General features: G+C 48.4%; 1 protein-coding gene across 3 annotated transcripts in view; it reads left to right on the top strand.

The window, feature by feature from the left end:
* BACC1 (BPTF associated chromatin complex component 1) overlaps positions 1-15,480 on the top strand; it is a 234,464-nt gene that overhangs the window by 204,371 nt on the left and 14,613 nt on the right. For 2 of the 3 annotated variants that reach the window (XM_069646576.1, XM_069646574.1), the window contains one exon: positions 7,934-8,041. The exons of the other annotated variant lie outside the window; for it this stretch is intronic. In XM_069646576.1, coding sequence (XP_069502677.1) covers positions 7,934-8,022 — 89 coding nt within the window. In that variant the 3' untranslated portion in view covers positions 8,023-8,041. The remainder of the gene's footprint in view (positions 1-7,933; positions 8,042-15,480) is intronic. 3 annotated transcript variants of the gene reach the window in all.

The raw sequence follows: 15,480 nt of genomic DNA, 5'->3' as shown, positions 1-15,480 counted from the left end.
TACTTTCACATCCCTATTCACCACTCACTGCTGCTACTTGCTTTTTGTGATGGCAGGCCACCATTACTAGCTCAAGGCTTTGTCATTCGACCCTACGGTCTGCCCCACGTGTATTTACAAAATGCCTGGCTCCAGTGGTGGCACATCTGCACCAAGCAGGCACTCATGTCTACCCATATCTGAATGACTGGCTGGTGAGGGCAGCATCTTACAACAGAGCTGCAAAGGGCACATCTCTGACCATTCGCTGTCTACAATCCCTAGGTTTCTTGATCAAGCACTATACCCGGGATTGCAGCTCAACACGCTCTCCTGTACAGCGATACCGTCACCTAGAAAATACACCCTCCTTACAAAGGTGTCTCAGACAGTCAATGTCCGCAGCTACATGTCCCTTTTGGGCATGATGTCCTCGTGCATCCCTCTACTAAATCATTGCAGGAGTGCCTCGACGCTCGGTGGGTGCAGTTCTCAGGATTCTGGGAAGACAAAAACACACTAACCCAACAATTCAATGACCTACACTGGTGGTGAGTTCGGGCCTGTCTTGGCCAGGGCACCCCGTTTTGCCTGCCCCTCCACCAGGTCACCATCACTACAGATGCTTCTCCGGAGGGCTGGGGGGCAGGGAGACACTCAAAAGACCTTCATGCCAGAGGTCTCTGGACGTAGGAGGAGAAAACGTTCCACATCAATCTACTAGCTCTACGGGCTGGTTTCTGGGAGTTAAAATCATTCCTCCCCCGGGTCTGCGGAAAGGTCGTGCAGATTTTATACGCAAGCAGGGAGGCAACTTCACCAAATATTCCTTAGGGGGGAAACTCCGGAAATACACCCGTTTGCCACCATTGCCTTCTTCAGCAGGTTCCTACATCTGAAACAGCCTGGGAGATGACTTCACGTTCCCATGGGAGAAAAATTTGGTGATGCATTCCCCCCTATTCCTCTGGTGGCGTGAGTGCAAACTGATCTTAGTGGCCCCTGTATGGCCAACTGTTCTGGTACTCCGACCTCCTTGCCCTCTCCTCAGTGACCCAAAGGAGACTCTATCCATACCATGATCTACTTTCCAGGCACCAAGGGGAGGTTCACCATGACGCAGCCTCTCTCAACCTACCGGCTTCGCTCCCAGAATTTGATTCCATACCTAGGCCGCAAGACTGCAGGGAAGTTCGTGCCCGCGCTCCTGCTTTGCTGGCTTGTTATAAAAGCAAATGGACACGTTTTCAGATTTGGTACAAACAAAATAAGTTGAACCTCCTTGCCATTCAACCAGGCGAGGTCCTGACATACCTATTGTCTATGGCACAAGCTGGTGTGGAACACTCCTCCATTAAAGTGCACTTGGCAGCGATTTCACAGTATACCTGTTCCATTGCCACTCCTTCTCTTAAAAGGTCCTGCTTCGTTCTTTTCCACCTGTGAAACTGCTGGCCTCAGCCTGGGAACTTAATGTGTTCCTGTCTAAGTTAATGCAACATCCTTTCAAGCCTATGCGCAAGGACCACTAAAATTCCACTCTTGGAAAACTGCTTTCCCCTGACCATCACATCTGCCCGGAAGGGTGGGCGAAATGCAAGCTTTTTCCAGTAAGTCACCCTACTTAACATTCCACAGGTCTAAGTGGGTCATGCACACTAACCCCTCTTTTGTGCCCAAGGTGCTCTCCACATTTCACCTTAATGAAGCCGTGGTGCTGGCAGTATTCTTTGGAACCCAAAAATTCCCTGCAGAGCGTTCTCTGCACTCTTTAGACGTGGTTCTGAACAATTGGACTTATTGTCTTCTGTTGTCAGTGTTTGCTACAAGGAGCTTGCCTCTGCCTGTTATGTAATATTGTACTGCTTTGTAACCTATTCACAACATGTGAGTCTATGAAAGATCCAGTGCTGGAGAAGGAATAAGTTACTTACCTGTAACTCCTGTTCTCCAGCATGGGGTCTGGCATGGATTCACATGCTCATGAATATTCTCCATCGTCAGGCTGGGAATCCTCAATAAAAGAAAAAAACAGTTTCACTTTCACTCTAAAACTGTATTTCTCCTCTAAACCAATCACTGTCCTCTAGGTCATACTGCCCCCATCCAAGGACAGTCCTCTCCCTAAGCCCCGCCTCTGGCATCAATCTTCAGCTTTTTACTGCGTGCTTCAGTGTTGGGAATCCTCGTGTTGCTCTCTGAGTTATTTGTATGTTTTTTCCAAAGAAAATGTTGATTTGTTTCCACGAGAGCCCATGTGCTATTTCCTCATCGCCAGTAACAGGGACCCGTTGTCTGTGAAGTTTTGCGCCCCTTAAGGGCAAAGATTCGTCGAAGTTTCTGGAAGGCCATCTTGGGCCTACTTCGCGCCCTCCTACCATGATGGAGGAGAAAAGAGGGAAGGATAAAATGTCTGCATAGAGGACAAACATCTACAATGTCTTTACTGCCTGCACCCAGACCACAAGGAGGTAGAGTGCGAGATATGTCTGGGCTTCTCGAAGAAGACAATGAAAGACAGCCATAGCTGGCTGGCGCCATGGCTCAGTTCGAACAAGGCCACTGCCACTGCCCAGAGCAGGGTCATGCCTCGCCCAGGACTAGCCGGTCAAAGAGCACTCTCCCTCTGGGAAGCGATCCAAGTCCCTTGAGGTCGCACCATAAGTGGGGGTCCAAGGTAAGTGCAAGAACCGCAAGTCCGATTCCACAGGGTTCTCCGCTGATGCGGGTCCCAGGTTGGATAGGCTGCGATCGCTATCGCCTTTAGCCTCCGTAGCCAGCCTGCCATCAAGCTCCTCCTCAAAGAGGAAGTTGTCCACCCCGGCCAAGTTACGAGAAAAATCAAATAAGCCTAGGCCGGAAGAAGAGAAGAAGGCCGCACAGGACAAGCTGGCTCAACCAGCGCCACCAAAGTCCTCGTTGACCACTCCGTCGATGCCTACTGTAACGACCAAAGCAGCAGTAGGTGCCGATCCTACAAGGGTGGCTCCTATGGCCCAAGGGGTATCCCTGCCTCTAAGGTGCGACACGGTCGCCGAGGCAGTAGCGAAGGCTGAAGGCACCTCTGGTGGGGAAAGACACCGGGCCAGATCCTGGTTCAAAATCCTCAGGGAAGAAAAAAGGGGAATGGAGGGGCGAGGATGCCCCAAAACAGACTTGCTATCAGTTGACGTTCAACCGATGGACATCTCATCCATGGACGACGACCAAGAGTCGTCCGTACGGTACACGGTACACGACGATGAAGACAACGGTTGCGCATGACCTAGCGATCCACTGTTCCCTTCGCAACCAAGGGACATATCCATGGACATCCTGTCTACTCTCCAAACCCTTGTGACGGAGATCCAGCAGAGGTTGCCCCAACACTGGTGGTGCTCCAGGCTCCTCACCAGCCTCCACGGAAGAAGAGAAAGCGTCATCCGACTCATCAGCGGACCCAGACACTGGTATGGACACGGCCGCGACAGCCGCTGGAACTGATGAAGATGAGGTCTTTGTCGCGACAGACGATGAATCACTGCACTGGGACGCCTCTCCTAGAGTCTCTCCACCAGACGAGGTGGAATCATTCCACTTTGATTTCCAGGGCCTCCAAGCTGTTGCTGGTGACCGAGTAAACCAGGAAAGAGGACTTCTTGTATCAGCGATGAGAGTCCAAGAGGAAGACTATTATGGCAGTGCCCTTTCTGGATGACATTTGGGGGGAAAGGCCTAGTCCTCATGAAGAACCCATGCATGGTTCCAACCAAGCAAGACAAGTTGGAGAAGAAATATAGTGTGCTGGACTCTGCACCCAAGTGATTGAGGTCGCAACCGTCGCCGGACTCGGTAGTGTTGGCTTCCGCAAGGAAACGTTCAGCTAACTGGCTTAATCATCCTCAGTTCACCTGGACAGCGAGGGGAAGAAGATGGGCGTCATGGGAAAGGGAGTGATCTTCACAGCGGCATCCACGATAAAGGCGGCTACTGCTCTGGCCACCTTGGCCCGATACGACTGGAGCTTTGGTAACAGCTGGGCCCGATCCTGGAATTCCTCCCCGATGACAAGAAGATGGAGGCGCTCGCCCTCTTTCACGAAGGAGAGGTGGCGTCGGTCAATGCCATCGCTGTGGCAGTGGACATCGCTGGCACAGGTTTCCGGCAGATGGGAAACAGTCTGCCTTCATTGGCAGGGATGGATGAAGGCCATGAACTTTCGGCAGGACATTCAGGCGAAGGTTCGGGACATGCCCTTCGATGGGGAAAATCTGTTTGGGAAGTCGGTCAACAAATCCCTTCAAGCCATAAAGACGGATATGGAGATGGCCCGTTCCCTTGGCACTTTTCAACAGCATCGCTCATCGTCTTTTCACGCCTTCAGGGGTAAATGGAGTAGATCATCTAAGGGATTTTCCTCATACAGACAGCCTCCCCGATCCACCATGCAGGAAGCCTACAGGGAAGGGCTTTGGTGCCCAAACAAGCCGGAACCGGCCAAGACGTCGAGCCACCACTTGTGCACCCCCGTGGGAGGCCGGCTGTCGAGGTTCGTCAGAGAGTGTAGGAAGATCACCACCGACAGATGGGTGCCGGAAGCTCTTGCCCAGCGACACACCTTGGAGTTCCAACGCGGGTTCCCTCGTATCCCAACTGTTTCCTGTCAGGAGCTCCACATCCCTCAGCCTCAGCTCCTGGAAGAAGTTACGAGCCATGTTACGGAAAGGGGCGAAAGAGCTTGTTCCCTAACGACTCTGCGGCTCTGGAGTCTATTCCAGATACTTTCTGGTAAGAAAGAAGAGGAGCCGGGGGGAGGGGGGGGTGTGGTTTATCGACCCATCTTGAACAAGTAACTGAAGTCCCACAAATTCAGCATGGCCATGTTGCAGCATGTGCTCAGCCAACTGGAGGAAGGGGATTTCTTGACCTCGTTGGACCTGGAGGACACGTACTTCATGTCCCCATTCACCTGAAACATCGAAAGTTCCTACGGTTCGTGGTGAGAGGCCAGCACTTCCAGATCAAGGCCCTGATCTTTGGCCCGAAATCGGCCCCAAGGGTGTTTATGAACTGCCTGGCCCCGGTGGTGGCTAACTGTGTCGGCAGGGCATACATGTATACCCATACCTGGACGATTGAATGGTATGCTCCTGCTCATGAGATCTGGCCGCCGGGCACACGATGGAGACCGTCTGACTTCTGACGAGCTGGGATTCTCTGTAAACTATCAGAAGTCGTGCTTGACGCCATCGCAGAACGCACTGTTCCTCAGCGCCAACACAGTGACTATGCAGGTTGGATACAGGTGTGCAGGAGTTTTGTGGACAAGATCCCGCTGAAAGAGGAATCTGTCAACAGTGATTCCAGAGAGGAGTCCAGAGTTGGCCAGACAGTTCATACAGAACCTGTTCGCCTGAGGTGAGTCTGTTCCAGGGGTAAGTGTTTATTACTTCTGTTGAGCCTTGCCACCTCTGGTTGTGCAACGTGTACTGCTGTGTATTTGTTATTCATGAGAATGTGAATCCATGCCAGACCCCATGCTTGTAACTATTGTTCTCCAACATGGGTTTGGCATGGATTCACATGCAAACCCTCCCTCCAGCCCCTCTGCGGCTCTTTTTGGTCATACTGCCACTTTACGTGCTTTCCAAATCTGAAGATGGCTGCCAGAGGCGGGGCTTAGGGAGAGCACTTTCATTGGATGGGGCAGTATGACCTAGCGGGTAGTGAATGGTTTAGAGGAGAAATACAGTTTTACAGTAAAAGTTAACCTGTTTTTTCTTTTACCATTGATTCCCAGCCTGACAACGGGGAATATTCAGGAGCATGGGAATTCATGCCCGACCCATGCTGGAGAACAATAGTAACTTGTTCCTTCTCTAGAATTTGTAACTTTCATAGATTCACAAGCGCACAGCTCCCCCGCACACCCCGCCTCCCCCCAGCCTACCCCGCTTGGCTCTTTTGGATCATACTGCCACTTTACGTGCGCTGTGCCAAAATCTGAAGATGGCCTCAAGGGGTGGAGCTAAGGAAGCCTTTCCCATTGGCTTGGGCATTATGACCCAAAACGAAGAGACTAGAATAGTGACTGAAGTTTAAGTTTTAAACTGCTCTATTGCAGAGTATCCACAGCCAAACCATGGGGAATATTCACAGCATGGGAATCTACGAAAGATACCAATGCTGGAAAACAGGAGTTACAGGTAAGTAACTTATTCCTTTCTGGTTATGCATCATCATTGTAAAGTTGATAATTCAGCTGATGCAGTTGTATTAATACAGCTAGAGGCCCTGTGTACATGTTTAAAAGTAAGGGGGATTAAGAGAAACCCTGTCACTCACTTCTGGACTAGGATTCTGGTAAAAATGTAAAGAGAGCCATGCAGATATGCTGACAGAGTCCTAGTTCGGCTAGTGCTGCTCCTGTGATACCAAATGAGGTGTACGCATTGTTGGTCAAAGTCCAGTAGACTATGGCATCCAAGGTCAAAGGTTGCAGAGGGTTTAGAAGGATTAACCGTTTCACTGATGGGACTTCAATGGTTTGTATGTGAATTAGAACACATCTATGCCTCCCAATGGAGGGTAAAAGGGATAAGCTTATTGTTAATCGAATGTTAAAATATGAATCACGTACAGATATTGATGTCTCTGTCCCATAAAGTAATTAGAGACTCTAAAAGCTACTCTTTGCACTTTCTTTCTGGGAAGAGTGAGATTAAGCTTCAAGGTTAAAAAGCACCCAAAGAAATATTATTCAGTGAAGGATTGATAAGTGATCTAAGAATCTCAAGCACAACACGTTCTCAGAAGGAACTACAGACTGCGATTTAAAGCAGGAGGGCTAATGTGTTGGCAAATCTTTGAAGAGCACTGGTAGGGCGGATACAAGGTGAGTCTGACGGACCTAATTTCTGCAATATTTTTACAGACCTTTCAGTTTATGCCATCTTAAAAGGCTGTGGGCTCTGTCCTACTAGGCCACACAACTGGCAGAGTGGCTGGAGGAGAGTAACTGTTTAGCATGGTTCTCATGGAAGAGTATCAAGTCAGCAGGGCAGACTTTGATCAAAACTGCATTTGGGGAGTTGAAAGTGTTTTGGATATGATTTACTGACTCCTGCATCCACTTCGTTGGTGCAGCCGTGCTTCTTTGTGTGTAATCCAGACCGTCTCCAGTGCTACTACAAGCGTTCTCTTTGATTTATCATGTATTTGTCATCGTCAAACAGTGTTTGTGAACAGGTAAAGAAATAATATGGAGTGTTTTTGTTAAAACTGGTTGTCCTCCTTCGAGTTGTTTCTTGGATTCTTTATTTCAGTGCACTTGGGGGCTTGTGGAACAGTGAGCTGAGCAGTTGGTTAGTGTGCTTATTGTATTTTGATTGCTAAAGGTTTCTTTTTTTGGTCATCTGCTGGGTAGTGCACCGCAACAGCATCAATGGTCTTTGTGGTTTGAACAAAAAAGTAATAATAAGCCAGTGAGTATTAAGGCATGCAAAGACCCGATCAAAGATATTTCTTGTAGTCTGAGGGAAGCCAGCACTGATTGAGACACATCTTAATTCTTTAGAGTCTGTGTGAAGGAATCAAAAGTCACGCTGTCTTTGCTAATCAAGAAGTTAAAATCACCAAACACTATACCTCCCCTTGTCACTTTGATTTCCTACAGAAAACCTGCAGCATTTCTTCTAGCATGTTATTCCAGTGGTCCACAAAATGAAATAATCCATACACGTTAAACGCTTTGTTTCAGCGCTGCAGGTGTTGAGGGGATTTGTGTGTGTATTAGTCATGCCGGTTTGAGGTTCCATGTTTCTGATTTGAATGCTCCCTCTTTTGTCCCACATTTAGTAGGCATCACCCACAGCACTCTGGGTGATGATAGGTTTTGGTGGGTTGTAGTCTGGCATTTTGAAGGGGGTGTAACCTATTCCAAGGTTGAGTGGTCACTCCTGCATCCCTCTTTCAGGAGATGTAACTCTCAGCGCTCTGAATGATTCGGACTCCAACAGTGACCTGGTGGATATTGAAGGCCTTGGAGACGGAACGATCTCTTAAAAGCTCAACTTCGATCAGAGTGAGTGCCCTAACATCACACTACTGTAACCTTCTCATAGGTCTTTGCTCACCTACCCCTATATCCTACTGCAGTCACTTTATCATTTTACTACAGTAACATACCGATGCCCAGCCTTACTGCTCCTCTTTATCTTACAAAAGCCCTCTAACTTCTTTGTCCCACCACTGGCCTTCTTACCTAAACAGCCATATCACTATGCACATCCTGCAATACAACCACAACCCTCACACCATCCTGTTTTTGCATGATAACCTTCAGAATCACAGTATCCTCAAGGACTTGCTGTCTCATTTGAGAGCACGCTAATTAATGGAGACCCCAATTTACAGTTAAGTATCTCAGGACAATGTCAGCCCTATTTCTGCCACTTTTACATTCCTGACTAGTTCAAAATAAACGTGTTAGTGGTCACAACAAACCCAAGGGACAAAGAGTCTTATTAGAAAGTTGCAATCCAGCAGTGCTAGCCAACTGCCATGACAAGATGAATTCCATTGGGCAAGATAATCTCTATTCCACTCCTATGCCTCACCATTTAAAAAAGAAAAGTCTCACATTTTGTTTTGTGTTATTTGATGATTATCCCGAGGCAGCATGTCATTTTAGACCTAAGAGCAGGTGTAAAGCAAGACCCCAGAGCAATGCTATTTCACTTCACTTTTTATAGAAAGCATTTGAATCTCTTTGGTCTAGGAGTAGAGGGCAAGACCCACTACAAGGCTGTGGCACTCGTCGGCTGCTGAGACCAAATAGGAGACAATGGTTCTAGCAAAGTGAAAGTGTGAGGTCAGTGTTGGATTTTGAAGATGTATAACGGGTTGAGGCTGGCTGCAGTAGTTGTGGTAAATTGATGGAGTTTAAAGGTCACTTTCACAGAGAACCCCTGAGCTGTAAAATCTGTGGTATATGAAGTGACTTCTGGGGAGGAGGTGGGGGTAAGAGGAGAGGTTGGAGGTTAGAAACTGGTGGATATATTTCTTCAGTTTTGGAAGAATTCGCCATCAGGAATCGGGACACCATTCAATGGCGGATTGTGGAAAGTTAGCTGCAGATAATGATAATGTGTTATTTTTAAAGCGCCTTAATCCAAAGATGCAGGTGGATTGCTGCTGACTGCCACCCGTAAAGAGGTGTGATGCCAATGGAGGAGATCAGTTTGCCAAGCAAGGAGGTATAGAGTGTGAAGAGGTGTGGACCAAGGACTGATGCTTGGGATACGATCCCTGGGGTGGGTAGGCGGAGGTGATAGTGTTCTGTCAGGAGATGGGGAAGCAGTGTTCAGACAGCAGGATCCTGGAAGAGGTAGGGTGGGGTGTATGTGTGTGTAGGTGTGCAGGATGGGAAGGCTGATGGACAGTAAGGTGGTACAGAGGTTCCACGAGAAATGAAGAGTTTGGAGTGGTAAGCAGTAATGAGGTAGTTACAGATGTGGCTGAGCACAACTTCAGTGGAGTGGTTACCACATCACCCAGATTGCAGGGGGGCTGCATAATTTATTATTCTCCTCATAGGAGATCTCGTTGAATCTAGGCTATGATCTGGATAAATGCCATGCATTCTAGAACTTTAGAGTAGCAGAGGAATAGAGCATCGGGTGATTGTTTGCTTGGTGGTTGTGGTCAGCAGAAGGGTTTTTCAGGAGAAGTAAGATGTCTGTTACCTTAATGCAGGATGTGATGGTTCCTGCAGCCAGAGAAAGCGTCTATCTGGCAAAAGGTCTATGGCAGAAAATGAATGGCTTGTAGCAGAGACCACCGTGCCAATTCTGCTGCAGTGGTGAGTGGGAAGGAACAAAATCACCATAAGGCGATTTCAGTGGTGGTTTGAAGGAGACAGGAAGGATGAGATACTGGGACCTTGAGCATTTGAGGGCATAGTGGTCAGTGTTTTGGAGGGTCGTTTGCAGGTATGGAAGTAGAGAGATCATTAGTATTAGATAGATTTAGTGGGTTCCAGGGGGGTGGTTGGGTGAGAGAGGGAGCATCGGGAAGACCGAGAATGAGGTAATGTGAAAATATTCAAGAAAAATGTTCCTCATAGGTGGCAAGGCGAATGGAACATCTCTGGTTGTTAGCCCAATATAAATAGTTTCCATTTCTTAATGGCCCTTTGAATCTTCATTGCTTATAAGGCACCCCAGGAGGTTGTTTTCCAGAGGTTTATACTAAGGATACACCAGACAAGTAGCAAAAATCCAAGTTGCGAGCTACTAGCCAGCCATAGATAAGTCACTCACCACCTCTGTTATATATATATATATTTCTGAGGCTTGTGGTTCTGCTTAGATCACATGTTCTGCATAGTTCAACATCTAGTGCTAGTCACAGAGTATTACAAGATTTGTTTTCGTAAGTCGGGAATGGACTTCGACAGGGCGTGTTAGTAATACTATCCCTAGTGTGACATGTACTGTACCCATGGTCCTTCACGCGTCAAGGTCCCTCAGATTGTTTCTCTCCGCCAAAGTGGTCAGTCTCAAGTTGTGGAGTTCCTTTCCCGGCTGATGCCTTTGACAAGTTAAGTGTCTTCGTAGACTTCTTTCTTTATTGTTTGCTTTTGCTGCAGCATGATCCAACTGATCCACGGCCTTCGACGGACAACTCCATCGTCGACTTCACTGAATCGACGACCAGACGGGGCCTTCAGGGGCTCCTCAGGCTTCGGTCCGTATAGTAGGGAGAGAACGGGGGAGGTCTTTCATACTGACTCTATTTAGAGAATGCATATTCTGCCATCCCTTTTTCTCACCTAACTACCGTTTCCATTTATAATGGAAAAATCACCTTTTAAATGTTACCCTACCTGCCATGGAAGATTCCTGTGAAAGGACATGCACTGAGTGTGTAATTACTGCCTGCCTAGGTATCACCCTGAAAAGTCCTGCAAACATTTCCGCACATCGTACCAAGCGTTGGACCGTCCACGCAATGCAGGCCGATGCCTCCATCAACGTGATGGAGGATTCCGCCGAGGGCAGTATCGGTGTCCTTTGTGACACCGAAGGCGACCGGGGTTCGTCGGAACCCCATCTGCAGGACCCTGACTCCAGGACCCTGACTCCACTAAGCAGGCTGGCGGCTCTGTGACGGAGATGACACCCAGCAGCCATAGCACACAGACGTCCAAAAACATTAATCACATAGCTCACGATTGACACTCGATGAAATTGTCGGGCGTCGAGGCCCATGCGTGTCTGCGAAAAAAGCCTCTAGATCTTCCCTGTCTTCTGGGCCATCGCTTACGCTTTCGCCTCACGACAGGCCTCTGAAACTGGGCCCCAAAGTCGGTTTGGACACCGCGCACAACAAGGCCCTCGTTTCGCGTGCAGCAAAACAGGTGGCATAAGGCACATCAACGTCCCCTAAACATACGTCGAAAATGCAAGAACTAATTCAAAAACACTACCCCACTACCCTGTTAAAGACAGTCACCCAACAAATCGAAATCCTCGACCTTTGCCTCCCCAAAGCTCTCAGTTTATGGATTCCTCCTACCCTGTAGACAGACTATCGGGGACTATGCATCACAATGACCAGGCACCCTCCCAAGCCGTCCCTACCCCTTCAGGCTTTCCATCCTCCTTTGACTATACCCCTGAACAATTCAATAGAATTATAAAGAGGATGTCATGCTTTGTTGACTTCATAGACCAGCATCCTGGAGAACTAACATCCCTCAGCCACGGGCTGCAAAACATCAACCACCGGCCAAAAAACCACATCTTGACCCACAGCCAAGCACTTCCACCCTAGGTCCCCTGGCCTCCACCTACCAAGACACCTCTCAGGACATGTATGGTGTTCATCGCTCAGGGTCGCAAGACCCCGGCTCTCAAGGGGACCTACACAGTCAGGACCAGTACTACGATGATATCTATCTCATCCAGTCATCTGACAACCAAGATCCGCCTATAGCAGATTCACCTGTAGACAATCCGCTCCAATACAACAAATTACTGCTGAAGGCTGCCAAACATTTCAGTATTGACACAGAGGCACAAGGAGACAAGGACTTTGTGCAGGATATTCTTGGTGACGGGAAGTCCGCCACTCAGTTTATCTCAGTGTTACAGTCTATACAAAGACACATATTGCCCCCTTACTTGCACCTAAACCTCAACAGGGTGGTTAACCCTAGAATGGAAACGTTATTCAGGCCAGCACCCACTGACCCCCTGTATATTAGGGGTCAGCTAAAACCTGATTCACTGGTCGTCACTACTACCAGAAAGAGTACTGGCACTCCTACAAAGAAAGTAAAAAAAAATAAACTTTCAGAACGAAGGTTGCAACCTCAGCGGCATATCAAGCTAGAATTGCAAATAACACTACACTCCTAGCTAGTTATGGCTGCCACAAGTGGGATGACTGGGAAGATCAGGTTGAAGCGGTTCCAGAACCCCTAACATCACAATTAAGCACCATCTCAGAGGCAAACAGGTATTTAACTGCATCCTTACGAATAATCTCGATGCAGCAGACAATGCAGGCTGCATCATCGCAGAAGGCACACTCATCAGGCGCCACGTCTGGCTCAGACAGTCTGGTTTTAAATTAGAAACACAGCCACCCTCCTTAACCTGTCGATGGAACCTAATGTCCTTTTCGGTAAGACTGTCGAAGAAGCCCTCAAGAGCGCGAAGGAAGATTATGACACTCTTAAATCCCTCGGTCAATTAACCAACAAACCCTATGTACAACGGGCCTCCTCAAACTCCAGCAGGTTTCAGGGTCAAGGTTCACAATGCTCTTCCGCATACACTCAGGGCGGACAGTCTTCAACTTGGGGCCCATCGCAAGGACAATCTTCATCTTCTGGTTTTCAAAGAGGAAATAAAAGATGAAGATGAAGAACCTCACCTTGGAGAGCCTCCACCCCTCCCAAACAATGACACACCGCTTCAGGTCCCCTCCCATGCCACTCCAGTAGGAGGCCGGATTATACACTTAACCACGCATGGGAGGGGATAATGTTGGACAAGTGTATTGTATTGAGTTGGTACAAAAACCATCATACCGCCCGTCAGAAACAGGAAAATGTCGACAGAAGAAAACACATACTGTTGGAAGAAGTAACGGCACTGCTGGAGGAGGACGCATCGAGATTGTCCCAGCAAACCAGGTAAACAAGGGTATTCATTCAACATGCTTCCTTGTGCCAAAGAAAGACCTTTGCATGCACCTAGTTTTAAATCTGCGCTTTGCAAACAAATATGTCAAATATGTCCCACATGTTTTGCTTGACCACGCTCCAAGAGGTAATCCCACTCCTAAAACGGGGGACTAAATGGCAACATTGGATATGAAAGATGCATACTTTTAGATTTCAATGCTCCCTGCGCACAGAAAATATCTGTGTTTCAAGATGGTGGGAGTTCACTACCAGTTCAAAGTACTCCCCTTCGGCATCGCCTCAGCACCAATAGTATTCACAAAGGTGCTTGCAGTAGCGGCAGCACACCTCGCAGAATGTCCAACCCAGTATACCCTTATCTGGACCTGCAGGACTGCCTAATCACTCGGGAATCTCCTGAAATGTGCAAACAAAATACCCAAAAGACAATAAACCTTCTCTTCAATCTGGGTTTCTCCATCAACAAAAAGAAATCGAAGTCTAGTCCCCAGCCAAATAAAACTATTTCTAGGGGCTATTCTAAAGACAAAAGAGGAGCTGGCTTTCCCTTCAAACGAGAGAGAACAAAACATGCTGTTTGCAAGTACCTTACTACAAGGTCGGTCGCCATATAACTGTACGCAAAGCAATGCGATTGCTCGGGACGATGGCCTCATGCATTCACTTGGTTCCACATGCGGGCCTGCGCATGCGCCCAATGCAGGAATGCTTAGTGAAACAATGGTCTCAGGCAAGCGGTCAATAGGGCAATCTAGTGGTTGTTTCGCTAACCCTTCTGCAGGCTCTTCGCTGGTGGTCCAGGGACAACCTGCTAAAAGGAAAACCTTTTTTCACGTTCCACCAGCACAAGCGATCCAAACTACAGACGCCTCACTCACTGGATGGGGAGCCCACTTCCTTCACCACACAGCCCATGGCCAGTAGACACGCGCTACTGCCCAAAGACATATCAACTTCCTAGAACTCTTAGCAGTCCTCAAAGCTCTTTAGGCCTTCCAGCAACATCTCCAGCAACATCTCACAGGTCAGACAGCGCAGGTCCCCACAGACAGCACCACTGCCATGTTCTACCTGAACAAGCAAGTAGGCACACACACTCAAAGTCTGTCCAAGCTATCCCAAAAAATATGGAAGTTGGCACTCAAGCGGCACATGTTCATAACATCTCAACATGTTCCAGGAAAACTTAATTAACTGGCAGATACTCTAAGCAGATACCTCCTACCAGAAGAACACAAGTGGCAACTGGCAATGGGTAATTAAATGGTTCCTTTGCTTGATTCAATGACCTCTTGTTAGGTCCTACTTCCTTCCAGCAGCCTTAGCTTCCCCTCCTTTGTGGAATGGTGTCTTGTGCAGTGCTTGGAAAGATTTCATTTGTGTGTAATTTTCCCTCCATTTGTGGACCCCCCAAACATTTTGCTTTTGTTTGGCTATCCTATCCTGACTTTTACCAGTGGAGCCCAGCCCTCAGCTCTGCTCCCCTGGGCATCTGCTCACTTGTTATGGGGAAGCTTGCACGTCCTTCAGGCTGTCAGTACTGGGAATCTATTTCCCTTCGTATTTGGCTATTTTGTCCCTTGCCTTCATCTAGGTCGAGTAACCCGGGATTTCCTTATTTGGGCATGCAGCCTCCTGCAAAAACCGATCTCTTTCGCGGGATTTTGCCTGTCACGTATGTGTGTGCCCAGGAAGCGGGTTGGGACTGTCTGGTCCCAATCCACACTACTGGTGCTAGGATGTCTGGAGTGCCTGAATGACTGAGACCACCGTGGACCGTGATTGATCCTCGACTGGGATGCCTGCAAGAGAGCAGATCTTCAATTGGTAGTCGTCGATTTTGGCAGGAAGCTAATCTTGGATACGAGAAGGGGCTCTGCATCCATTCAAGGTTGAACACCTGAATTCACCCGAACTACAGAAGGAGCCAAGTATCCTGCACAGAAGAAACTGACTTGTGAACCCGTCTGAGGCACTTTTGAAGATTTGGCACCCTTTTGCCTTCTGCTGTCCTGTCGGACCCCTGTTTTCTTCATCGATCAAGAAGGCCTGCCAAGGCGCTTTGCCCATTTGGAATAGTGGGAACAACTAATACCCGGAACCCCCTGCTTACCCACCGAACAAGCCCCTTCGGAAGGAAGCCTGGGCCATCCAGGAACTGTACAGCTCTACCTCCGGTTATTCCGCCGAATAGCTGCTGTCTCGAGGTGAAACTCGAGACTTGGGGCATCGCTTTCTTGTGGTCCCGTGCCCTCTCCTGCCTAATTTCGCAGGCATAGCTCCTCTGGATCCTGAATTAGGAG

The sequence above is a fragment of the Ambystoma mexicanum genome, chromosome 1p (genome assembly GCF_040938575.1).
Source record: "Ambystoma mexicanum isolate Mex_15411 chromosome 1p, UKY_AmexF1_1, whole genome shotgun sequence".
NCBI lineage: Eukaryota > Metazoa > Chordata > Amphibia > Caudata > Ambystomatidae > Ambystoma > Ambystoma mexicanum.
Note: the sequence above shows the minus strand (reverse complement) of the source record. Positions and strands in the feature narration are given on the sequence as shown.